Source organism: Glycine max, chromosome 8 (assembly GCF_000004515.6).
Source record: "Glycine max cultivar Williams 82 chromosome 8, Glycine_max_v4.0, whole genome shotgun sequence".
Lineage (NCBI taxonomy): Eukaryota > Viridiplantae > Streptophyta > Magnoliopsida > Fabales > Fabaceae > Glycine > Glycine max.
The window spans coordinates 20,849,854-20,872,755 of NC_038244.2; the positions used below are offsets into that span (position 1 = coordinate 20,849,854).

General features: G+C 39.0%; 2 protein-coding genes across 2 annotated transcripts; both read right to left on the reverse strand.

The window, feature by feature from the left end:
- Window positions 1-2,294: 2,294 nt before the first annotated feature.
- Window positions 2,295-4,442, reverse strand: LOC100787996 (BAG family molecular chaperone regulator 8, chloroplastic). The gene is made up of 2 exons (XM_003530377.5): window positions 3,397-4,442; window positions 2,295-3,311 (listed from the first exon to the last, which is right to left on the reverse strand). The coding sequence occupies exons 1-2, from the start codon at window positions 3,979-3,981 to the stop codon at window positions 2,538-2,540; spliced, it is 1,359 nt and encodes a 452-aa protein (XP_003530425.1). The 5' UTR covers window positions 3,982-4,442; the 3' UTR covers window positions 2,295-2,537.
- Window positions 4,443-6,637: 2,195 nt separating this feature from the next.
- Window positions 6,638-9,033, reverse strand: LOC100814580 (zinc finger RNA-binding protein). Its single transcript, XM_003531799.5, has 2 exons — window positions 8,509-9,033; window positions 6,638-7,338 (listed from the first exon to the last, which is right to left on the reverse strand). Exons 1-2 carry the CDS (start codon window positions 8,851-8,853, stop codon window positions 6,775-6,777), a joined length of 909 nt encoding a protein of 302 aa, XP_003531847.1. The 5' UTR covers window positions 8,854-9,033; the 3' UTR covers window positions 6,638-6,774.
- Window positions 9,034-22,902: the final 13,869 nt, after the last annotated feature.

The following is a 22,902-nucleotide window of genomic DNA, read 5'->3' on the forward strand; positions in this document are numbered from 1 at the left end:
CTGATTTTTGTAAGCTCATCCTTTTGTATTTTCAAGAAATGTGGGATAAATTTGTCACATTAAAAAATACCGGTTTTAATTGGAACTTCCCGGTATCTGAAATTCTCAATAATTAAATATATGTTGAGACAAATGGTGGTAGAGTCTAAAACCTCATGAAAGGGAAGTTGAAGACATTGTTGGAGAGGTTGAGGAATCAATGGCCGAAGTAGAGGTTGGAGAGGAATGGAGGTGAGTGACGTGGTCAGAATGTGTAAGGGAGGTGGAGTTCTGTGAGGTTAGGGGTTATGATGTGTCAGTGGGTGTTGTAGGAGACCAAACCAAGAACAATGGGTAATGGAGGTATTCCGAGAGAATGGGGTGTTGTCAGTAATGGTTGCTCTGATTTTTACAAAAATGGTGGTGCCAAAAAGTGTATTTCATGTGAATTGTTCATTGTCTACCATGCATGTTCTTCCATCGTGGTTACTTAGCGTATCGGTTTTTGCATTGGGATGGGCTGATTCCTGGTATGCAGGGAATGGTTGAAAGAACGGACAATGAATCTTTAGTTCAAAACCTTATCCAATGAATATTGAAAGGGATACTCCATTACGATGATACTGATTTTGGTTCCTTTTGTGTTCAAGTGCGTCATGAATCATTAATCTGCTATAACATTTCATTTTAATGAATTTAGATACAATCCTGCGTCTGTTATTTGTACTTAGACATGGTTACTTTGCGTAGATTGATGAAAGCCGTTGCTGAGAAGTGGTAGTTTTGGAATAATAATCTATATTTTTTTACGATAAAGAGATTTAATTGATCATCCAAAATACCTTTCGAATTTAACTTGATTATTGGATAAATCAATGGTTTAAAAAAAGGCGAACATCTATCTATCCTCCAGAATCGAGCACAACGAATAAGGGAAAACTTGCGTTTGGAGCCAGAGATACGATATATATCAGTGTATCTTCAAAGCTAGCATGATATATATCAGTGTATCTTCAAAGCTAGCAGATATAGTCATATTCGTTAATCGTCACTTAATCACTGTTTCTTCCCATTTCTTTAGTTTTCTTTCACTACCTCAGTTTTTCACCCGCAAGACAATACGATAAGAAGAATGTTATAGGTCACAAGAACCGTTTCTCTCTGATGATCCTTTCACCCGCAAGACATTCCTACCATCTCAATACATTTAATCTTTCATTTCATTTTCTTTTTATTTCTTTACATTAGCTCACTGTCGTTGGCATTCAATTTTCAATTCAAGCATAAAATACAAAGAATGAATAAAGATTCAAGCATTCAATTCAAGAATGAATGTTATAGGTCACAAGAACCGTTTCTCTCTGATGGGATTCTTTCACCCGCAAGACATTCCTACCATCTCAATACATTTAATCTTTCATTTCACTTTCTTTTTATTTCTTTACATTAGCTCACTGTCGTTGGCATTCAATTCAAGCATACAATACAGAGAATGAATAAAGACTCAAGCATACGAATCAAAATATTTCATGAGTCAAGCAAATTGGTTTGGTCCATGATAAAATCATTGTTCAATTATCTTCAGTTAGACATTAACCACATTTTGGCAATTTTCCGGCCTACTGTTAAAAACCTACAATTAAATCATCCGAGTCCGGAAAATCGTGGTTTGCTTATCCTTTTCTTATTTGGTGTATCAAAATATTGTACTGGTTATATTAGCTCACTAACTTTCTCCCCAAACCATAGAAAGAGTACGTGTACACAAATCCAGCCCCTGGTTTTTTATTATTATGTTTCTCTCAACGGTGTGCACATTTGGTGGTGTTTTTCATGAGATATTCTCATTAGAGAACAAATTACACAAGTATTTGACTAGTGTGCCGCAAATCATAGTTGAGTAACACAGCAGCATGGAATTTCTATCACATAAGGTGACACCATACACGTGTTAAAAATCCCAATAACTTACTAGTCATATAACTATAAAATCTGTGCCTTCTAACTCATTTCTCTTTCGTGGCCACAATCATCCTTTTATTTTCATTGTACCTAAAATGGTACTGTGTGTACTGTGTAGGGAAATTTAGAAAGATTTGATCATGCTTCTCATCTGAAGCAAGAAAATTGTTCTTTGAAGTGTTAGTGTCCCAAACGCAAGTGTCTGTTGCTTCATCCCTACTACATCATATAGGCACCAAGGCTCAATGTTTTTCTATGCTTCCATCAACTTCTGTAGTATTTATATTTGTAAGCCTATTGTTTCACTGTTTAGGGTCAATCACCTGGAAAGCAACATGTCACTACTACCAACATTGAGAAAACAAGTGAATGAAAATTGCTTCAAAAAATGTTGCGGAAGGGCTGATACCCCGAAAGTAGTAAACAACAGTAGTTTGAAGATTACAAGCCCATTACTGAACCAACGACCAGTTTAGACACACGAATGAGCTCTACCAATCTGAAGTCCAATAAAAAAAATACTCCTAGATTACAATTAAACAATACAAATCTAACAGAAACTCAGTCTTACATGATTCATGTCATGGCATGGCCATTCACGTCAAAATTTTCACCCCTTTACTGTTCCTTGAACCACTTCTGTTTTCCATTTTAAGTGGCAAAGGAGCAGAGAACAGAAGCTTCTCTCGGTGTGCTTGAAGCTGCTCTTTCACCACATTTCTGCCATCATTAACAAGAACCCTTCTAGTGTTCCTCTCCCCATCATCACTGCTACGCGGCGATCCTCCACTCTCCACCACCAGCACTTCCTCGTCATCCTCAGCACCCTGAGAAGAACCCACACTGTCATCTTCAACTGCACCACTCACATTCTCCAAAACATCTCCTAGCTCATCACTAGATGAACAGCTACCATCTGAACATGCCACATCCCCACTATAAACCTCACAAATATTCCTATTCTTAGCAAACCTCACACTCTTCTTCACTCCAGGTTGAGCTCCTTGCCTAGGAAGGAACACCCCATTTTTGTTTTGGGGCACCTCATTCCTTCCACCAATCAAAACATTGGTTACCCCATTATCATGAATGCCCTCCTCAGACTCAGAATCTTCTTCATCATTAGCAGAAACCTTACACAATTTACTAAGCTTCTCAACCCTACCTCTCAAATTCTGCAACAGCTTCCTCCTCTCATCATCATCTGAATTTCTGTGCTTTTGGACTTTCTTACCACCAGACCTCACAGGCTTTGCTGCTTTAACATAAAGTACATGTTTTTTCAAAGCAACCTCTTCAACTGAGTCCAAAAACTGAACCAAATCTCTGCTAATCGACCTTTTCCCATCCACAATCATTGGATCACAACCCTAGAATTAAAATTAAAACTTTTTAAGTTAAAAAAAAGAATAAAATCCTAAAAATGTTTTTCGAAATGCCCAATGATGAGATTACCTGAATGGAATCGAGCTCGAGGAGCAAGTTCATGGCTTTAAGAGAAATGGCTGCGAAATCGACATGGGTATGGCTGGAAAATGAGGACTTGAGAGCGTTGAATGTGGATTTGATGGAAGCAAGGTGTTTGAGTTGGGATAGGGTTCTTGATCTGCGAGCGAGGAGGGAGCGAAAATGGGTTTGGATGAGGCGCGCAGCGGCGTGGCGGAGGGAGTGGTGGGTGTAGTGGTTGAGAGAGGATTCGAGGGTTTCGATGCGGTGGAGGAGGGAGGACATGGTGGAATGAGGTTGGCGTTGAGGGTGATGGTTTTGAGTGGGAAGGTTGAGATTTTGGTGGGTGTAGTGTTGTTGGGAGGGAATGGGAATGGGAATAGGGTGTGGTTGGGGTTGAGAGAGGAGTGATGCAATGACTTGTAGAAGGTGGTGGTGTTGGGGTGGTGAGGGTGTGCAACAGGTGTAAGAAGGGTGGTGGGGTGGAGGGGGTATGCAACAGGTGTAAGAAGAAGGGTTGTGGCAGCTGCAGCTGTTGTGAGTGGTGGTGGGAGGAGGAGGGGTGTGGTGGTGGTGATGGTGGTGAGAGGCCATTCAGTGTGTGTCCTGTTGAGCCCACCAGCACCACTGTGAAGGAAAAAGGGTTTTTGGTTTTGGTCTTGTGACTCTTGTTGCCGTGGAGTTGCAGAACGTCGAGTACTTGGTCAATTCAAAGGCTATTTAAGGTACCGTTTGAAGTAGACGTGAGTTTCTAATTTTCGATTTTAAAATACAATTTGAAAATTGAAAGGATTAGACTAAAATGGTTGTGAGTTAATTTTATTTTTTTCCAAAAAAGATTTCAACTTATTTCAAAAATAATAAAACTAGGTTTGTGGGTTTTAGTTGTTAGTTTATTCTAATCCTCACTCAACTGCTCTTTTTTTTTTTTTTTTTTCACTCTGTTGTTCGTCTCTCCTCCACTGTGGAGATCGATAAAATCTCTCTCTTCTCCACCGCAAAGACTAACACCACCACCATTGAACTCGCCTCCATCACCTCCCCAATCCTTAGTCTCACCACCAGAACATGTGCAACACCTCCTGGTTCCATCATATCTCCCTCCTGGTTCCATCATATCCATGCGTTGGCTCGAGAAATCCTTCATGGGATGTGCAAGCTCTTGTGTGGCCTTCTCGTTGCAAGGATTCTGGACAAGGAAGCGTGGGGAGATGACACGCTACAAGGCATTGAGGAGACGAATCTCGTAGACGAGCTCGGCACCGCCAGTCTCGAAGGCGGCAAGGAGATCGTGGTTGGCCTTGGAGTGGACGAGGGAGTTGTGGACCTGCACGTCGACGATGAGGCAGTTCTACTCGACGCCGAAAATGCAGGTGGTTGCTTCGATTGTCAGACTAAGGGTGTCGAATGGCCAGGGGAGGGACATCAGGGGATGGCGAAAGGGCTGGTAGACTTGATGTTAACGAAGGCTGCTGGGACTTCTTGAAGGAAGATGAGTTGAGGACGGCCGAGATGGATTTCACGAAGTAGCCACGGTGATGAATTTACAACAACTAAAATTTTAAAACTAAAATTGAAACTCAACACTCAAAACTGAAATTAGGTTTAGTTTTTAATAATTTTAAAATTAGAAATAGAAAATCATCCGAACGGGAACTAGAAACTCTATTTTTTTAATTCTCCTACAATCATGGTATCTATTTTTTTTTTACAAGAAATGGCATAATAGGGAGATATCCCACCACAATTACTTCATTCTGCGTAGGACGATAATACGTTAAAACTACAAATAAATTCGTACCAAAGAGATTAATTTACATGCTCACACCACAAACAGTTTTACTACTTAATTACAATTATTCAGGACAATATATCCCACCACTAATAATTTATTAGTTTTTGTTAGAAATAACAATAATGACAAATCCAAGGGGACACAAACAAACAAAGTCCTTGTCTAAAATTAAAAAGAAAATCTTATACATCATTCCTTCTAAGAAGCTCTTGCATCACTCTCCTTCTACAACAAAAAATTAAAAATTTTAATTTTAGTTTTTCTCTCTTAGGATTCTTTATTTATATATGAGAAAAAAATTAAAATTAAAAATACTAATAAAAAAAGATAGATAAGAAAAATAAACTTTTAAATTGATATTTGCTTAATTTTCTAATAGTAATAAACTATATATCTAATTATACACACAAAATTAACAATAAATATTTTTGTTAAATTTATTATTTATTAAAAGTTATATATTTAAATAATTGTGTAAAAACATCTCTAATAAGTGTAATTTAAGCAACCACTGTGTTTTTTAAATGCTATATTAATCAATCCCATTATCAATTATAGTTAAACAACTCATACACATTGTACTCTAATGATATAGATTTTTTTTTTCTTTTTGAAAGGTTAATATTAATTGTTAATTGATTAGTATTTTAAAATAAACAATTTGTTAAGCAAGGAACGCCCAATAATACACTTATGAATCCATCCCTTGTGAAAGAAATTCAAACTCACAATATTTTCTCTTCTCTTCTCCTTTCAAAAAAAAAAATATTAAAGATTCCTAGGGTATGTAAAGATATTATTAAGATCATAAACAATCATAATGGTGGGGAAGTTGGTGTTTAACTTTTTGGAATGCCGTATGTGTGACTGCAAGACCGAGGAAGAAAAAGCTTGTATCTTAAGGGCCAAACCCTGACATGATCCAATAATTTTCCATGTGGCCACTGGCCGATGGCGCTATTGCTAAGATCACATTTCTGCTCTGCTTCTTCCTTGTAATTTTTCTTACCCTACCGCTTTGGTTTGAGTTGCATTTCTTTTTCTTTCGTTTGGTCATAGTGTGTATAGGGATTTGAATGTTGGTGTGCTCTATTGGCACAAACAAGTGTGGAGCTTTGAAATATTCGGGGTTTCATCAGTTTGACTAGTAGTATAGCTTATCTTAAGCAATTAATTCTTAAATCCCAGCCAAAGGATACCCTACCCTAGCTTCACTCAAAATGAATATAATCAGATCAGATGACACAAACGTAAAATCGATTGGGGAAAACTAATAGAAATGCGCCTAAAACTGGTGAATAACGAAAGTATAAGATGAAGAAAATAAGTCGGGCAATTGTTTTAAAATCAAAATTTTCACAGAAAAAAAAAAATCTTTTTGATCATTTGATAGTTTTCACTAATAGTCCAAAAGAAAAAGAAAAAAAAAAAGGAAAAACTGTTGGCATTGCAAGGTTTTGTACTTGCAGAAATGTATATATATTCTGCCCATTTTCATATTCAAACTAATAATTAAGCAATGGATGATATTCTATTCAAATGCAGATTGGAGGTGCTAAAACAAGTGATGTTCCTAAACAAAAGGGGAGAATTCAACTGGCACTGGATTGCATATGGCCCGATGCTTTCTTCAGCATAGCAGCATGCTTTTGTCCTGCAAGATGATAGTTATAAACTGTCTCACTATTACACACCACGTTACATATAGCACATATCTTAACTGCTGAAGCTGCTGCCCCACCCTCAAGAACTTTCATTTTCTTTTTCTCCAAATCCTCTGCAGTTTCAACTTTTTTTCTCTTACTCTTATTCCCACTTGTGGACTTGCTCTTATCATCCGGTAATTGGGGTCCTATTAAAGGCTTAGATGACACAGATGGTTGAACTTGGGTAGGTGTCAATGATTCCCTTAATTTCTCCACGTTCTTCTTGTGCTTCTTTCCTAATTTATGCTGGTCCAAAACGTCCTTGCTGGTGCATTCTATCTTGCAAACTTCACAAAATGCAGGTTGCACAATCTTAGTTTTAGCTTTCTTTTGGTTTTTCTTCAGTATTCCATTGACATGAGGTAGAGTTGTGGTATTTGTCCACCACAGAGAGCTACTAGGATTTGCCATAGCCAACTGTTCTGAGCCATTGGATGGCAAAGAGATGCCCTGCAAGGTTGAATGGATTTATTTCCAACTCAAGATAGTACACAATGCAGTTAAAACAAAAAAGATGAATGGAGCATACGGACTTGCATACAACCATTATATGAAATTCAATATCCTATTAAAATCCTCAACCAAACAGTCTTAAAAACAACTGATACAATCAAAACCCAGAGTCCAGTCAAGGATGTTTTTAGCAGTTGTAAGCACTGTTTAGTGTTTACCAATCAGATTTCAAATACATGATTAATGTAGAGGAAATTACTAAGATTATAATAATTAAAAGATAATGCACATAATGACTTTTTACCATAATGCTTCTAATAATAGCATAGGCATAATGATTTACCAATGTCACAAGTTACTACTCCAATCCAAGTACTGGTCAAAACTTGTTCACTTTCATTTTCATTTCCTTTACCTTATAGAGTTTATTCAGGTAAAAATTTTCAATGGCAAACTGAAAATAATACTGGTCAGTGACACAAAAGAAGCGCCATGAATTGCCAAATAAAATTCATAGTAACATAGATCTCTAAAACAGAATAACTCAATAAAATCGTTAAACCAGGTTCCTATCAATTGGAATATGGTATCCACAGAATTCCATATGGATTCTACCTCCCTAACTCCAAACAAAATAAAAAGCAACACAGAGCCATACACCATTTCCATCTGGCACACACTATGAGCAACACAAAGCAATCATCACTGACAACCTATGAATTTTCCACAACACTTCAACTAGCTGCCACTAGACAAGAACCTGATCATTTCAATCTTGATTTTCAACTACTTTTAATATACAAGCAAAGTCTTACAAAAACAGTCTACCACCGCAATTTTGGCCGTATTTTCAAGGACTTTGGGGTCTCCGCCACCTCAACACAACCACAATGGTGGCAGCATTTGTCCACAATTTCCCACAATATCAATGATCGCAATGGCGATGAAACCACAATCGCAACTGCAATTTTAAACCTTGTAACCAGGACAGCAGGAATTGCCGAGGGGACCAATTTCACAAGCACGGTTATGAGCTCTACCCTATACATAATAAGAATCAAACTCATGGCCACAAGTTATTTAATTCCAAACCCTTTCCTCAATCACAATCACTGTAAAAAAAAATCGAAACTTTATCCGAAAACACAAAAAGAAAGACCGACTTACAGGTGCATAGAGAGTAGGGTCAGTACCAAATTGCCTAACAGCATCTCTAGCAGCCCAATTCTGGTCCAAGCAATACCCAGAAGACGAATTATCCCCAACAAGTCTCTGAGCGTAGATCAAAGCGGGAACGGGTTCATGAGCCGCATAGCTAATAGGGTTCAATGGTGTTTGGGGATCAACCCCGGGAGGGTTGATGGGAAGAGAAGAAGAAGAAGAAGAAGAAGAGGGGTTAGGGTTTTGAGGGTAAGAGGGGTAATAGGTAGGAGGATATGAGGATGAGGGTTGTGGGAAAGAGGGGAGTGGGGTTTCGGTTTGAAGCGATTCAGCCCAATTGCTGTATTCCATGGATGGCTATGTGGGTGGGTTTCAATGGCATGGAGATTACTTAATCAAGAAGATGGTGGAGAAGAAAAGACTTATTGCATGATCCCCAAGAACTATTATGACGGTTTCTGATCATCCCAAGCCTATTAGGTTACAAAATTTCCCCAAATGAAATATTTGAGACATTAAACTAAAATAATTGTGTTAATTAATTTACACGCCTGTTGATGATTTATTTGTTTCTTTCTTTGCACGTTTATGTTTAACAGAAGACCAAAAAATCATATTAAAAATAATTGCATGATTTTTTTTGTACATATAATTGTAAATGAGTATGATAATTGAGATTCTTAAAATTTTTCAAAAACAAAATAAAATTATTTAAGACTTCTAGGTGAACTGTTCCCTCCTAACAACGATGTCTGATTTCTCCACTAACTCCAATCCGTTATCGAACCTCTAATCATAATCACATCATGTATGTTTTTATTTCTTCTAAATGTAACTAATAATAAAATAAAATAACATAATTATCTTATCTATATTCTATGCCCTCAATGCTTTTGTAGTGACTTCCTTTGTTTTTTTTTTATAAAAAAAAATGATTGAAAATACTTATTGGTGTGCTGCTGATGACCAATAGGGACTAGGGTGCTAATCTAGTTGTGATCATGTTCTATTGCAAGGTTCTAGCACTCATTGGATTTAAAAAATAAAATAAAAATAATATTATATAGAGCTTTATAATCACACTATACCCTAGTTATCTTTTTGTTACTCCGTCCAATATTATTCATAGATTCAATTACTTAATTACTTAATTCATTCAAATTGAAATTTAGAAAAATATTAATTTAAATAACAATCTTAAATTTATAAATTTTTTTTCAAAGCTATCATTCTCATCAACACATATCTCTCTTTCTCTCTTTCCTATTGCTTGTCATTATAACCTCTTTTTTAATTGTCACTATAACCTCTTTTTTAATTATGAGTATTTTAGACTAAAAAAACAAAAAAAAAAAAACATAACAAGTTAGGTTTTGTAAATAAGTTCAAATACCACTTTCAATTGAATTTTATAAATAGTAATAAAATTTTAAACTAACAAAATCCTTTAGTTGGAAATATAACTTTTTTCTTTCTTTTATTGATTCATAGATTGGGTTGGAAATAAATTACTTTTGACATGTGATCCTATTAATTAAGAATTTTGTTATTTAAACTATTATAAGAATATAGGAAATCTCATTCATTGGAATAATTTTTTTTTTTTTGAAGTTTAAATAGCTAAACCCTTAATTAGAAAATATATAAAAGATACATTTAATCTGATTGATTCATAGAATCAATTACATTTTAATGCTAATATACGTGGCATCTTACATATCACTTTGAGACATGTGTCAACCCTTTACGCTAGTCTCGCTACATGAGCGCGGGCGCTCGGTCCTTAGCAGTCGGGCTTCCCAATAAACAAGTTGTCTCAAACCTATTAATATTCAAATGTATTTGAATATCTTATTTATTGGTTGGTAATCAATTATCTACAAAGTACAATTATCTTCTACCTTTTATCTATAAACAAATGTTTATCTCTAACATTATCTATAAGCTACCGAGTCGGGAATTATCTGCAAAGGCTATAACAGCCCCTACAAACAAGGACCGACAGTCGCATTCCACTACTATAAATACAGGTTCCATCAAACTCTTTGCATCATCCCATCATCTCTCATTCGCTCACCCTTCGAGGTTAAGCATATTTACTCTCATACGCATATACTTGCTTACTTCTCCTCACTCATATTCTTACTTCAGCGTTGAAGTCCTTTGTTTTGTAGGTCCCTCTCCTGTCAAAGGTACCTCTCCAAGTCGACGTGTAAGGTTTGGGACCCCACATTAGTCGCGTCAACCCTGGCGTGTTTCTGAATTTTGGTAAGAACATTTGGCGCCCATGGTTAGCACTTGGTCTAACCTTAGATGCGAGACCCCCCCTTGTAGACTCCCATCCTCATTCGGAAGCTATTACAGACACAGATACTCTACAACAACTTAAAACCGCATCACAGAGATAAAGCGATGCCATGAGGAGGAGTTGACAAAGCTAAAAGTTGACCATGATGAGCTAGAGGCTCGTGTCAGATGTTCCCAGGGCAATGAGCAATCTGCCAACACCTTGCCTGAATGCACCCAAGGGGAATCACACCCCCAACGCATAGGCAACACTGCAGATGACTTAGCAGGGCGGACCGTCCATCGACATCCTTTTGTTGACCACATTATGGAGACAAACATAACCTTGGGGTGGAAACCACTCAACCTCGAGCGCTACAATGGGACAATAGATCCAGACGAGTATCTGGATGCCTTCCTCACACAGGCGAACCTCTACACCAACGACGACACAATTCTATGTTGTGTCTTCTCTATGTCCCTCAAGGGGGCAACATTGACCTGGTACAGTGGACTTCTACCTAGGTCCATAGACAGCTTCAACACCTCTGTCGAACGATTTTGTGCGTAGTATGCCGCCAATAGGTCTCACCGCATGACCTTGGCCACCTTGGCCAGTTTGTGACAAGCAGACAACGAGTCCCTCAAAAAATTCATGGATAGATTTGGGCAGACAATCGTCTAAATCCAAAATCTTAACCTCGAGGAAGCGTTGCATTCCATGCTCCTCGCCTTACGCCCCAACAAGTTCGTAGACAGTTTGTGCAAAAAACCACCAGGTAGCATGGACAAATTGCGTGAGCAAGCTAAGGGCTACATCTAGATAGAAGAAATGTCCAGATTTCAGAATGAAGTCCGCCAAGCCAAACAAAAGCACGACAAGTACGAAGGAAACACCAAGACCGACTTACACAAGTCGAACAAGAGGCACAAACCAGACAAGCGCCAGCCTTTCTCTAAAGGTCTCAGGTACGACATTACACACCCCTAATGACCAATCACACCATGATTCTCGAGGAAGCATTCAATCTGGAGGTACCCATCCGGCTCCCCCAGACAAAACCTCCTAGGACGGGGTTAGACGCAGCCAAATACTGCAGATATCACCGCAGTATTGGTCATGACACAAAAAACTATTGGCCCTAAAGGACAAGATAAAAGAACTTATACAGACTGGGTACTTAGCCCAGTTTGTTAAGAGGCCAGACAACCACCAAGTGTTAGAGATAGGGGGAGAAACATGAGCAACATGGTGAACAACCTAAAGGCTAAAGCTTGAAGCTCAAGGAAAAGCGTGAAGAAGTTTTGACTTTTACATGCCTAACTCCCTTGAGTGACATTTGTATTGGTTGTTATCTTGGTTATTGCATCTTAGTACATATGATATGTGTATTGTATTATGCATCATCATGGTTAGTGTGAAGAAAAGTTTCTAAGTTAGAAAAGTTTCTTCAAGAGGAAAAACTTTCTGTTTTAATCGATTACAGCCTCATCGTAATCAATTACAACAAGCTGTCTAAAGCTTGTAGAGTTGAGTCTTGTATCAGTTTAATCAATTATAGTAGTCTCATAATCAATTATATTGTTGTTTGAGACAATGACTAATTTATTTATGAGTCTCTGCTTTAAACGATTACCAAGTGGATTAATCGATTACTTCTCTCTCGTTTAGTTGTTTAGAGGTGAACAAAAACACTTTAATCAATTACTTAGAACATCTAATTGATTATATAGTTCTTCAGTTATTTCCAGATGTTGGAAAAAACAATTTAATTGATTACTTAGATAATCTAATCAATTACTTTGTTGAATTAATCGATTACTTTGTAGATTTAATCGGATATAGGCGGTTATAATTGTTTTCTCTATAAATAACCAACTTGTGTTCACTCCAATATACACAATCAACACATCAAGAGAATACTCAATATCTCAAAAATATCATCTTAGCCTCTAAATGAGCAAGATCTCGAACTGTCATTAGTGAATAGAGAAGAGAAGAAAATAGCTTTATAGTAACTCACAACTTCTTCATCATTTGGTATGAAGATTTTTTCTTGGAAGTGAGTTGTGTCTTTTGAGTTGAAGAAGATCACTTCCTCAATCCAACAAGTTTTTTGTGGAAAGATTGGTCAGATTGTATCTCTCTTATTTTTTTTTGTATGATTTTACACGGTCTTTTTGGTTATGCATGAATCGCTTAAAGCATGTTAGAATAGGGTTTTCTAGTGTGGGATAAGAGTAGGATTCTCTTAGGCTTATATTCACAAAGAACCATAGTGTTGGGTGCCTTAGTCTCTTTTTCCAAGGTGGGAATTGTAGATTGGTTGTGATTGGTTGTAAGGATTCTTGATGCATAGTGAAAATCTAATTCTGGTTTTGGATTAGATAATTGGATTAGTTTCTCTAGTATTAGAGAGTGAACTAGTAAAAAAAGATTGTGTCTTTCATCTCTTGTTCTGATCTTTTTCTCTCATTCAAGTATTAATCAAGTTTCTCGTAAAGTTTTAAGTTTTATATTTGTGAAAGAAAGGATGTTAATGAAGGATCATGTGTAAGGAAGGATTGATTACATTTGATTCATATATGTGTTTGTGATACGATTCATACAAAAGTTTCTTTTGTAACTTTATTTTTTAAAAGGTACATTTTGTTTTGAAAACCAATTCACCCCCCTCTTGATTTATTGAGTTATATCATCTTTTTTTCACTAAGCAGGAGCAAGACCCGGAAGACATCAAGAGGAGCAGCACAGGAACCAGAAGGCAGATAGAAGAAGAGCAGAAGATCGAGGTAGATAAAGACACCAGCAATAGCAGCGTAAGTGACAACCTCCACAAGAACAAGAACCCACCTAGCAATTTAGAGGTGTAATCAACACCATTGTGAGTGGATTTTCCTATGGGGGACAGTCCAGCTAGTCCCGAAAATGTCATCTACACGTCATCCAGGACATGGACATTAATTTGTCGACACACCCCTAAAGTGAAGTCTCCCTCCTATCACCTTTATAGATAGGGACTTCAATGGCATCAACCCCGTCAACCAAGACGACCTTATGGTTGTCTTTATCATCATTGCAAATTTCGTGGTGTTCAGGGTTCTCATCGACCAGGGCAGTTCCACAAATATCTTGTACAGTGCTATGCAAAGAGCCTGAAGGTAGCACCATATCCTCCCATTTGGGAGTCTGCCATGCCCCACCCCACAGCGGCTGAAGACACTCAAGTCATGACTATGGACGAAGGGTCTCAAATTCGAGCCCTGACCATCTACCAAGCTAGCTTGGGCAATGAATTTGACATAGATTCATGAGACGACGCCTAATGATGCCCAAAACTAATTGAAGAGCTTGTCCAGCTACAACTCAGACCTAAACCCGGGCAGTGCACCTGGCTTAGTAGGGACCTCACCAATCATGAGCATCGGCGCATCGCCAACGTGCTATGCAGAAACATAGGTTTTATTTGCCTGGAAACAATCTGACATGCCGCTAATCCATCCTGGCATAATCTGCAACAAACTTGCTATCTACACCCAAGCCAAACCAGTATCATAAAAGAAAAAAAGATGGAAGAAGAACGACGTAAAGTCGTCAAAAAAGAAGTCGACAAGCTCCTTCATGCAAACTTCATCAAAGAGGTCAGGTTTTCTACTTGGCTCATCAACTTCATTATGGTCAAAAAGGCCAACGAAAAATGGCGAATATGCACCGACTACACTGATTTGAACAGGGTGTGCCCCAAAGATGCATACCTCTACCCAGCATCGATAGACTAGTCGATAGAACGTCCGGGTTCCAAGTGCTAAGCTTCATGGACGCGTACTCTGGATATGACCAGATCAAGATGCATCCTCCAGATGAGGAAAAAATGGCATTCATCACTGAAGATGCCAACTTTTGCTACAGTGTCATGCCTTTCGGCCTAAAAAACACAAGCGCTACATACCAATGACTGATGGACTCAGTCTTCAAACAACAGATTGGGTGAAACGTCGAGGTATATGTGGATGACATGATTGTCAAGTCTCAAAGCATACCCCAACAAGTGGTGTAACAACCTGCCTCGTCGCTACGATATCAATACTTTAAATCACGTAAATTTCAATATTTAAAAGAAAACTCTATTAATTTGCTTATGAAAAATGAGAGTAAATTTTTAACGATATACATTTACCAAACAATGCACAATTACTTAAATGAACATATGTGTGTGTGTGTGTGTGTGTGTGTGTGTGTGTGTGTGTTCATTTAAAAATTGATGGAGTTTTCATTTAAAAATTAAAAATTATACGAATAATGAACTCAGTACACATAATTCACATCACGAAAAGTAAATTAGTTCATACATATAGAACCAGCTATGGAGGAGTTAATTAACAAAACACAACTCTCTCCCAAAATAATCTGAATGTCATCACGTCGACTAGGCAACTTCACAAAAGAATCTCACTTCACCTACTTTACTGTTGTCCATATGCTCTCACGAACGAAGGTTCGCGATCATCACAGGTACCAACTACACAGTATAAAAATTGCAATGATGAGTTTATTACAAAAGAAACCAACAGTTATCAAATAACCATAATTAGAAAGAGAAACAATAACAAATGTCATACTTATACACAATTATCAATCAATACAACATACACTTAATAACTATCCATCAACTTTTCCATAATTCCAATCAATCATGCTCAGTATGATACATGCACTTGACCTCAAGTCTAAAATGCAATGCAGTATCATTCGTCAGGAAATAGCCTAAGCGTGTCCATGCGACACTCTCACTTAGGAAAGCTAGGCAGCAAGTGTCGAGGTCACCTTGTCGTGCACAGGCATGCCCCCAAGTACAAGTATTCCCCCTTATGAGAAACTATAAGTACTTACAGACAAAGTTTATACTATTTCCATTCAATATGAAGTATGAAACATGGGCACCATCAATGCACTAACCGTGGATAATTAAAGATTCTAATCCATCCCCCTCCAGAGATGCTTAAAACTCTTTAACCACTCTATTTCCCCCACCAGAGATATCCATCATAGTCACTGCACCCCTCATGTACATGCATAGCATAATAATCACAATGGCATTTTTAACATCAACAACATCTCATCTCAATGTCATTATCAACATCATTTCATCTCAATGTCATTCTCAACATCAACATCATCTCATATCAACATAATCATCAATAACAACATTATCTCATATCAATATTATCATAAACAACAACATTGTCTCATTGATTATTATCAATATCATCTTCAATAACAACACAATTCTTTATCATAAACATCAACACCACCTCATATCAATTGATATTATCAATAACAATATCATCAATAAATCACATTCCGTACGTACATACATATATAGTTCATGTCTGAGATTCACACTCCCTAGGTCTTCAAATAACACAAGTCTAATAAAAACAATAATGTCATTTATCAATAACAGACGTATCACATCCCATTAGTCGAAAACATTATTTTTCTTGAAAACCAGCATACACATGGACAAATATACATTCCCATAATTGGGGTCCTAACCCCAATTATGGTATCAAAGCCGTAAAATTATAATAAACTCCTCTCACCTATCGTGAGCTCTCCGTCAGCTCCTCTCTACATCGCTCAGAGTCCTCAATCGTTCACGTTCATCAATCCAAACACAAGGTTCTATATTCCAAATCGAAGGGAATTTATTATTGATTTTAAAAAAATGTTAATAATAACATTTAGGGTTAATTACCCCTGTCAAAGCAAAATTGGCTAAGGGGTGTTTCAGGTTCTACTACAAGGATACATCATTTTGAAATTTCAACCATGTCAATCTGATCGGGGTTCAACGAAGGTCACGAAAACAAAATCAATTTTATAAAAAGATAACTTTTACAATGTCTCATTTTCAAGGGTTTTTCAAAGAAAGCATAAAAGCATCCTATTAAGGTACCCAAAACACAAGAGACACTAAAGGAAGCTCAAACTAATAAGGAGAAAGGCATAAAAGTCAAGATTACCTTAGAGAAGCTACGAAAGAAAAGATTGAAAGCTTGTTCTCCACTGAATCCTTGAGGTGGATTCTAAGGATTCGAGTCCTATTAAAATGTTCCTCTCCGTATGGTGGTTCGGCGACAAACAATAGTGGCTCGTGATGACCACCGGTGATCATGGGTGGTGGAAGAGGAGTTGTAGGGTGGTTTGGTGGAGTTTTGAGATAGGGAGGCATGAAAACCGTGTTTTTCACATTGAAGAACGTATTTATAATTTGCAAATCTCGCTTAGTGAGAATTCACTTATGGTGATAAGCATGGCTTTGTGCTGAGTGCAATTTCCTCTCGGGTTGGGATTCACAATGAGTGCGACAATTTACGTTGAGCGCAACTCCTCTTACATTGAGTGCAACATTTCACATTGAGTGCAATTCCCTCTCGGGTTGGAATTGCGCACTTCTCGTGCTAAGGGAGATGTCAAAAATTATTATTTTTTGAATCTCAATGGTCAAAACTTGAAGACGTGGGTTATGAACCTATAGTCCAAATTTGAAGGCGATTCAACGGTTAACGAATTCAACATCGTGGTTTTACTGAGACACGTTTAGGTGAAACCTGAAATCTCGTAATTTCAATCTAAGTCAATAAAACTCCACATAACCTAACATCCACATCAAGAAAATCACACATGGCTAATTTACACCATACCTCAATTCATCTAAGTCAATTATATAATCAAATAACATGATAAATACATTTAAACATCGATTTACAGTTAGCGAAATTTCAGGGAATTACGGGCGGCGACCCCGGAAGAAGTCTTCGGGGAACTCCACAAATATAGCATGCGCCTCAACCATGAGAAATGTACTTTTGGGGTAGGCAGAGGCAAGTTCCTCAGCTTCATGATCACACATAAGGGGATTGAAGCCAACCCCGACAAATGCACTGCTATACTCGAGATGCACAACCCAACAAACATCCAAGAAGTTCAAAAGCTCAACAGTAGGCTACCATCCCTATCAAGGTTTCTCCCAAAGCTCGCCGAAAAGGCAAATCCATTTTACAAACTACTCAAGAAAACTAATTCTTTCCTATGGGATGAGACTTGTGAACAAACCTTCTTGGATTTCAAGCAGACTATAGCCACAACGCAAGTTTTAAGTCGACCAGGGCATGAGCACCACTACTCTTGTATCTCTAAGTAGCTGACAAAGTCGTTAGCTCAACTCTTGTACAAGCCGAAGGGAAGCAATGACTCCCTATCTATTTGACTAGCCACATACTCCATGACGCTAAGGAGTGCTACCAAATGATAGAAAAGGTACTGCTAACATGCATCACTTCGGCTAGACGACTTAGGCCCTACTTCCAGAGTCATCAAGTGGTAGTCAAGACAAACTACCCCATCAAGCAGGTTTTGAGAAAGCTTTAACTCCCAAGAAGGATGATGGCCTGGTCTATAGAACTCTCAAAGTTTGACATCCAGTATGACCACGCGGTTCCATGAAGACATAATTCATGACTGACTTTCTAGTAGAATTTGCTGGAAACGACACAACCACCCCAGGTTGGTGGACCTTTTATGTTGACGGTGCGCCTAATGTAAAAGGAAGTAGGGCAGAGATCATCCTAAAAGGCCCTGACAATATGACTCTATAGCAACCTCTTAAGCTCAACTTTAGAGCCTCAAACAACCAAGCAGAGTATGAGGTGCTCATTGCAAGTCTAAAGCTAGCAAAAGAAGTTAGAGCTGAGAAGCAACGATGCTACACAAACCCGTAGCTTGTCCAAGGATAGGTTGCCAACACATACCAGACCAAGGAAACAGTACTACTTAAGTACTCTCATCGACAATTTTGAATATTTTGAAATGTACTACATCCCCAGGGAAAGCAATACTCGAAATGTACTACCTTCTTGGTGCTAACCTGCTCTCCAAGTTGGTCAACACCAAGAAGGTCGGACACTTCAAGGTCATCATCTAGGAGACACTCCAAAGTCCCACCATATATGCTGAGGAAATTATGGCCAGAGAAGAGGACGAACTAAACTTGATGACCCCCTACAAGAACTTCCTAATTCGAGGGGTACTGCCACCAAACGAGGATGAAGGCTGACGCCTCAAACAGAAGGCCAGCTACTACATCATCCTTGATGGCGAGCTATTCAAAAGAGGGTTGACAATACCCTTACTCAAATGCCTAGACAACCAACAAGCAGACTATGTCATGAGAGAACTTTATGAAGGGATCTACGGTCTCCATACTGGAAGACGCTCCCTAGCCACCAAAGTAGTGTGAGCTGGCTACTATTGGCTAGCACTCAGGGCATATGCCTTCGACTTTAACAAGAGTTGGAGACGATGCCAAGAGTTTCCAGACGTGCCACACACTCATCCTAACAATATTCATAATCTAAGCTCATCTCAGCCCTTCGCCATGTGGGGAATGAATATACTGGAACCACTATCAAAGGCCCAAAGAGCAGTCAAATGCTTACTAATCGTCATTGAGTATTTCACCAAGTGGATAGAAACAAAACCACTTCGGGAAATTACGGCCAGCGAGGTGGAAAAAACCACCTGGAAATACCTCATCTACATGTACAGCCTTCGATACACCATTGTCACTGACAACCCCATTCAATTCAAAGCTCAGATTTACGAAGACTTCCTGACAAGGCTAGGCATCAAACATCTAGTCACCTCTGTCGAACATCGTCAAACTAACGGATAAGCAGAGGCAGCTAACACAGTTATCCTTAAGGCACTGTGTACTAGACTCAACAAGTCTAACAACCTATGGAAAGAAGAACTCTACAACATACTTTGGGCTTACCACTATTCACCCAAACAATAACCAACGAAACTCCTTTTCGGCTCACATATGGCACAAACGTCATGATCCTTGTTGACAAGGAGACTACTATTTCAGTAGCAACAAAATGAAAAGAAAAATATGAGGGTAGAACCCTATGATCCTTTTCACATTTTTCTTATCAAGACAAGAGCATCCATAGTCGTAGCTCTGTGGCTTTTAAAACCCAAGGTCCGCCCTTGGTGAGCTCCTCTTCTAACAGTAAATCTCTAGTACGTGCCACTTTGTAAGAGACACGTATGCAAGAGCATATAACTATGACTCTAGTACATGTCACCCATGGCGAGTGACATGTGCACAGCAGCATCCTACTAAGCCTTCAGTGCATGCCATCCACGACGAGTGACATGGGCATACGAGCATAATACCGTGTCTCTAGTACGTGTCACTTTGTAAGAGGCACGTATACAACATCATACCACTATGACTCCAATATTTGCCACGCACAACGAGTGACATAAAGGCAAGAGCATACTACTAAGCCTCCAGTACATGACACTCACGACATATGCACACGAGCATCCTACTAAGTCTTCAATGTATGTCATTCACAGCGAGTGGCATACATACAGGAGTGTATCAATATCATGACTCTAGTGTATGTCATCCACAGTGAGTGACATACATGCAAAAACATATTACCATCATGGCTCTAGTGTATACCACCCATGATAAGTGGCATACATGCAAGAGCGTATCAATATCATGGCTTTAGTGTATGCCACCCACAACGAGTACCATATATGAAAGAGCGTATCAATATCATGACTCCAGTGTATGTCACCTACAATGAGTGACATACACTCAAGAGCATATTACCATCACGACACCAGTGTATACCACCCCGGCAAATGGCATACATGTAAGAAAGTATCACCATCACGACTCCAATTTATGTCACCCATGGCGAATGACATATATGTAAAAGCTTATCCCCATGTCTACAGTGCGTGCCACCAATGGCGAGTAGCATGTATGCAAGAGTACGATGCCCAAAACCAAGGTCACACAATACCCAAGGTCCGCCCTTGGTGAGTCCCACTAATTCAAACCACCATACCTCCAGTACGTGCCACTTTGTAAGAGGCACATATGCAATAGCATGCCATTACGTCTCCAGTACATGCCACCCTCGGTGAGTGTCATGTCTGCAAGAGCACAACACTTGTGTTTCACACAAGACTCATTAAACCAAAGCTCCACACTTGGTAATACTCACAGGTTCACAAAATCCAACACCCCTCATTGGTAAGCCTCGACATAGCTCCGAAGGCTTGACAAAACCCAAGGCAAACACGTCTCGAGTCCAAGTCTCGTCAAATCCAAGGTTCATCCTTGGTGAGCCCTTTCTTTTACTAAGCTCCATCTCCACAGGAACTGAAGGTACACAAGTATGCCCTTGACAATATTCTTTATTCCTAACCGTTATCTGTGCAAGAATACAAGTACATCAAAAACCAAGGTTTGCCCTTGGTACCCATGCCTCCAAAACTCGAGGTTCGCCATTAGTATGCATTCTTGCAAAACCCAAGGTTCTCACCCTTGGTACACACTTCTACAAAACCCAAGGCACTCCCTTGGTCCGCTCATATGTAGCAACTACGATAACCACTGTCAAGGGTCCAAATTCAACCAAGTGAACTTGCATCCCACTATTTGGCAAGACTTTTAATCGGGTCGAAGTCATACCTACTCCTCACAACCATCAGAGGAGAAACTTCGTAAGTCAAGATGACCCATCACTAGATTGCATGACAAGACCTTCAATCAAATGTAGCTCACATTTACTCTTCATAACCATCAGAGGAGCAACTTAACAGGTCAAGCAACCTACCCCCACACTAGTTGGAAATACCTTTTATCAAGGGCAAGTCAAACATACTTCTCACAATCGTCAAAAGAGAAACTTAGCAAGTCAAGGGACCTGTCCACCCCTTCCCCGACTGGTTGGCAAGACCTTCAACCAGGGGCAAGTCAAACATAACTCTCTATAACCATCAGGGGAGAAGCTCCGCAAAGCACAATGGAAGCCCCACCAAATGGGTGATAAGACCTTTAACTAGGTTGAAATCAAACCTAAGATGACTTTATGTCATTATTCTCTTTAAAGGACCATTACAATCCTACCCCTACATCGATAAGGTCTTATTTCCTACCCTATCAAAGATTGTACATCACAACGACTTATTCATACTACCACAAGTACAGAGCGTTGCAAAGACAAAGGTAACATATATGACATATACGCAAGACATACATGGTCAAATCCTGAGAAAGAAGAAAAGAAGATAAAAACAAAGGCAACATAGACACAAGCATCATCGCCTTGCTCCGCAACACCTTGCCATTCATCAACAACCTTCTCCTCCACAGCAATGTCTTCCTCATCAACTAGGACACCATCCTTCACATCCTTGAAGGGATTGAAAAGACCCAAGTCAAGGTCCTTCATAAAGAAGCCAACCTGCCAGACTGTATTTTGAAACCCTTTTCATGATACTCCACGGTCTCCTTCTTGTACAGAAGTAGCTCTTCCTCAGGCTCCTTACTGGATTCCCTGTACTTGGTAGCCCGCAGGTTAGACTCCTCCAACCTAGACTCTAACTCCTTAAGCTTAGCCTCTAAATCAACAATTATCTTGGCAAGCCCGTCCCTCTCAGTTGTCATGCTCTCTAACCAGGACTCTAACTCCTTAAGCTGGACTATAACTCCTTGAAGCATTTAAATATTTCATCTTCATCTATCCGGGTGCGCAACAACTTGGCCAACACACCACCAACTTTGAAATACAGTTGGTGGTTCGACCTTACGGTCTCAACAAAAGCAACGGTGGCATTGGCCACTTTAAGGCGCTCCACCTTAGGACGCCCATCTTCTAGATAACCTCTTGGTGCCACATTTCATTTGGAGAAAGACTTTGGTAGAGTCAATAGCATTCTACACCCTAGCTGACTTAATAAGATTCTTATTGAAGGCTGACACAAAGATAGCCGACGTTTTCTACTTTAATTTATAAGTTGCACCCCACAGTTGGTTAGCATTACTAGAGGTGTACAAGTGACCCATGGAGACACGAAGGCGAGAGAACGAGTAAGGTGACGCCATCGTCACCAAAACAGTAGAAGGAAAAGCCATCGGAGCCAACGAGGAAAGAGCCAACACCATGGGAGCACCAATGGTTACCACATCGGCAATTAGCAAAGGTGTCACGATAGTGGACGACGTTGCCACAATA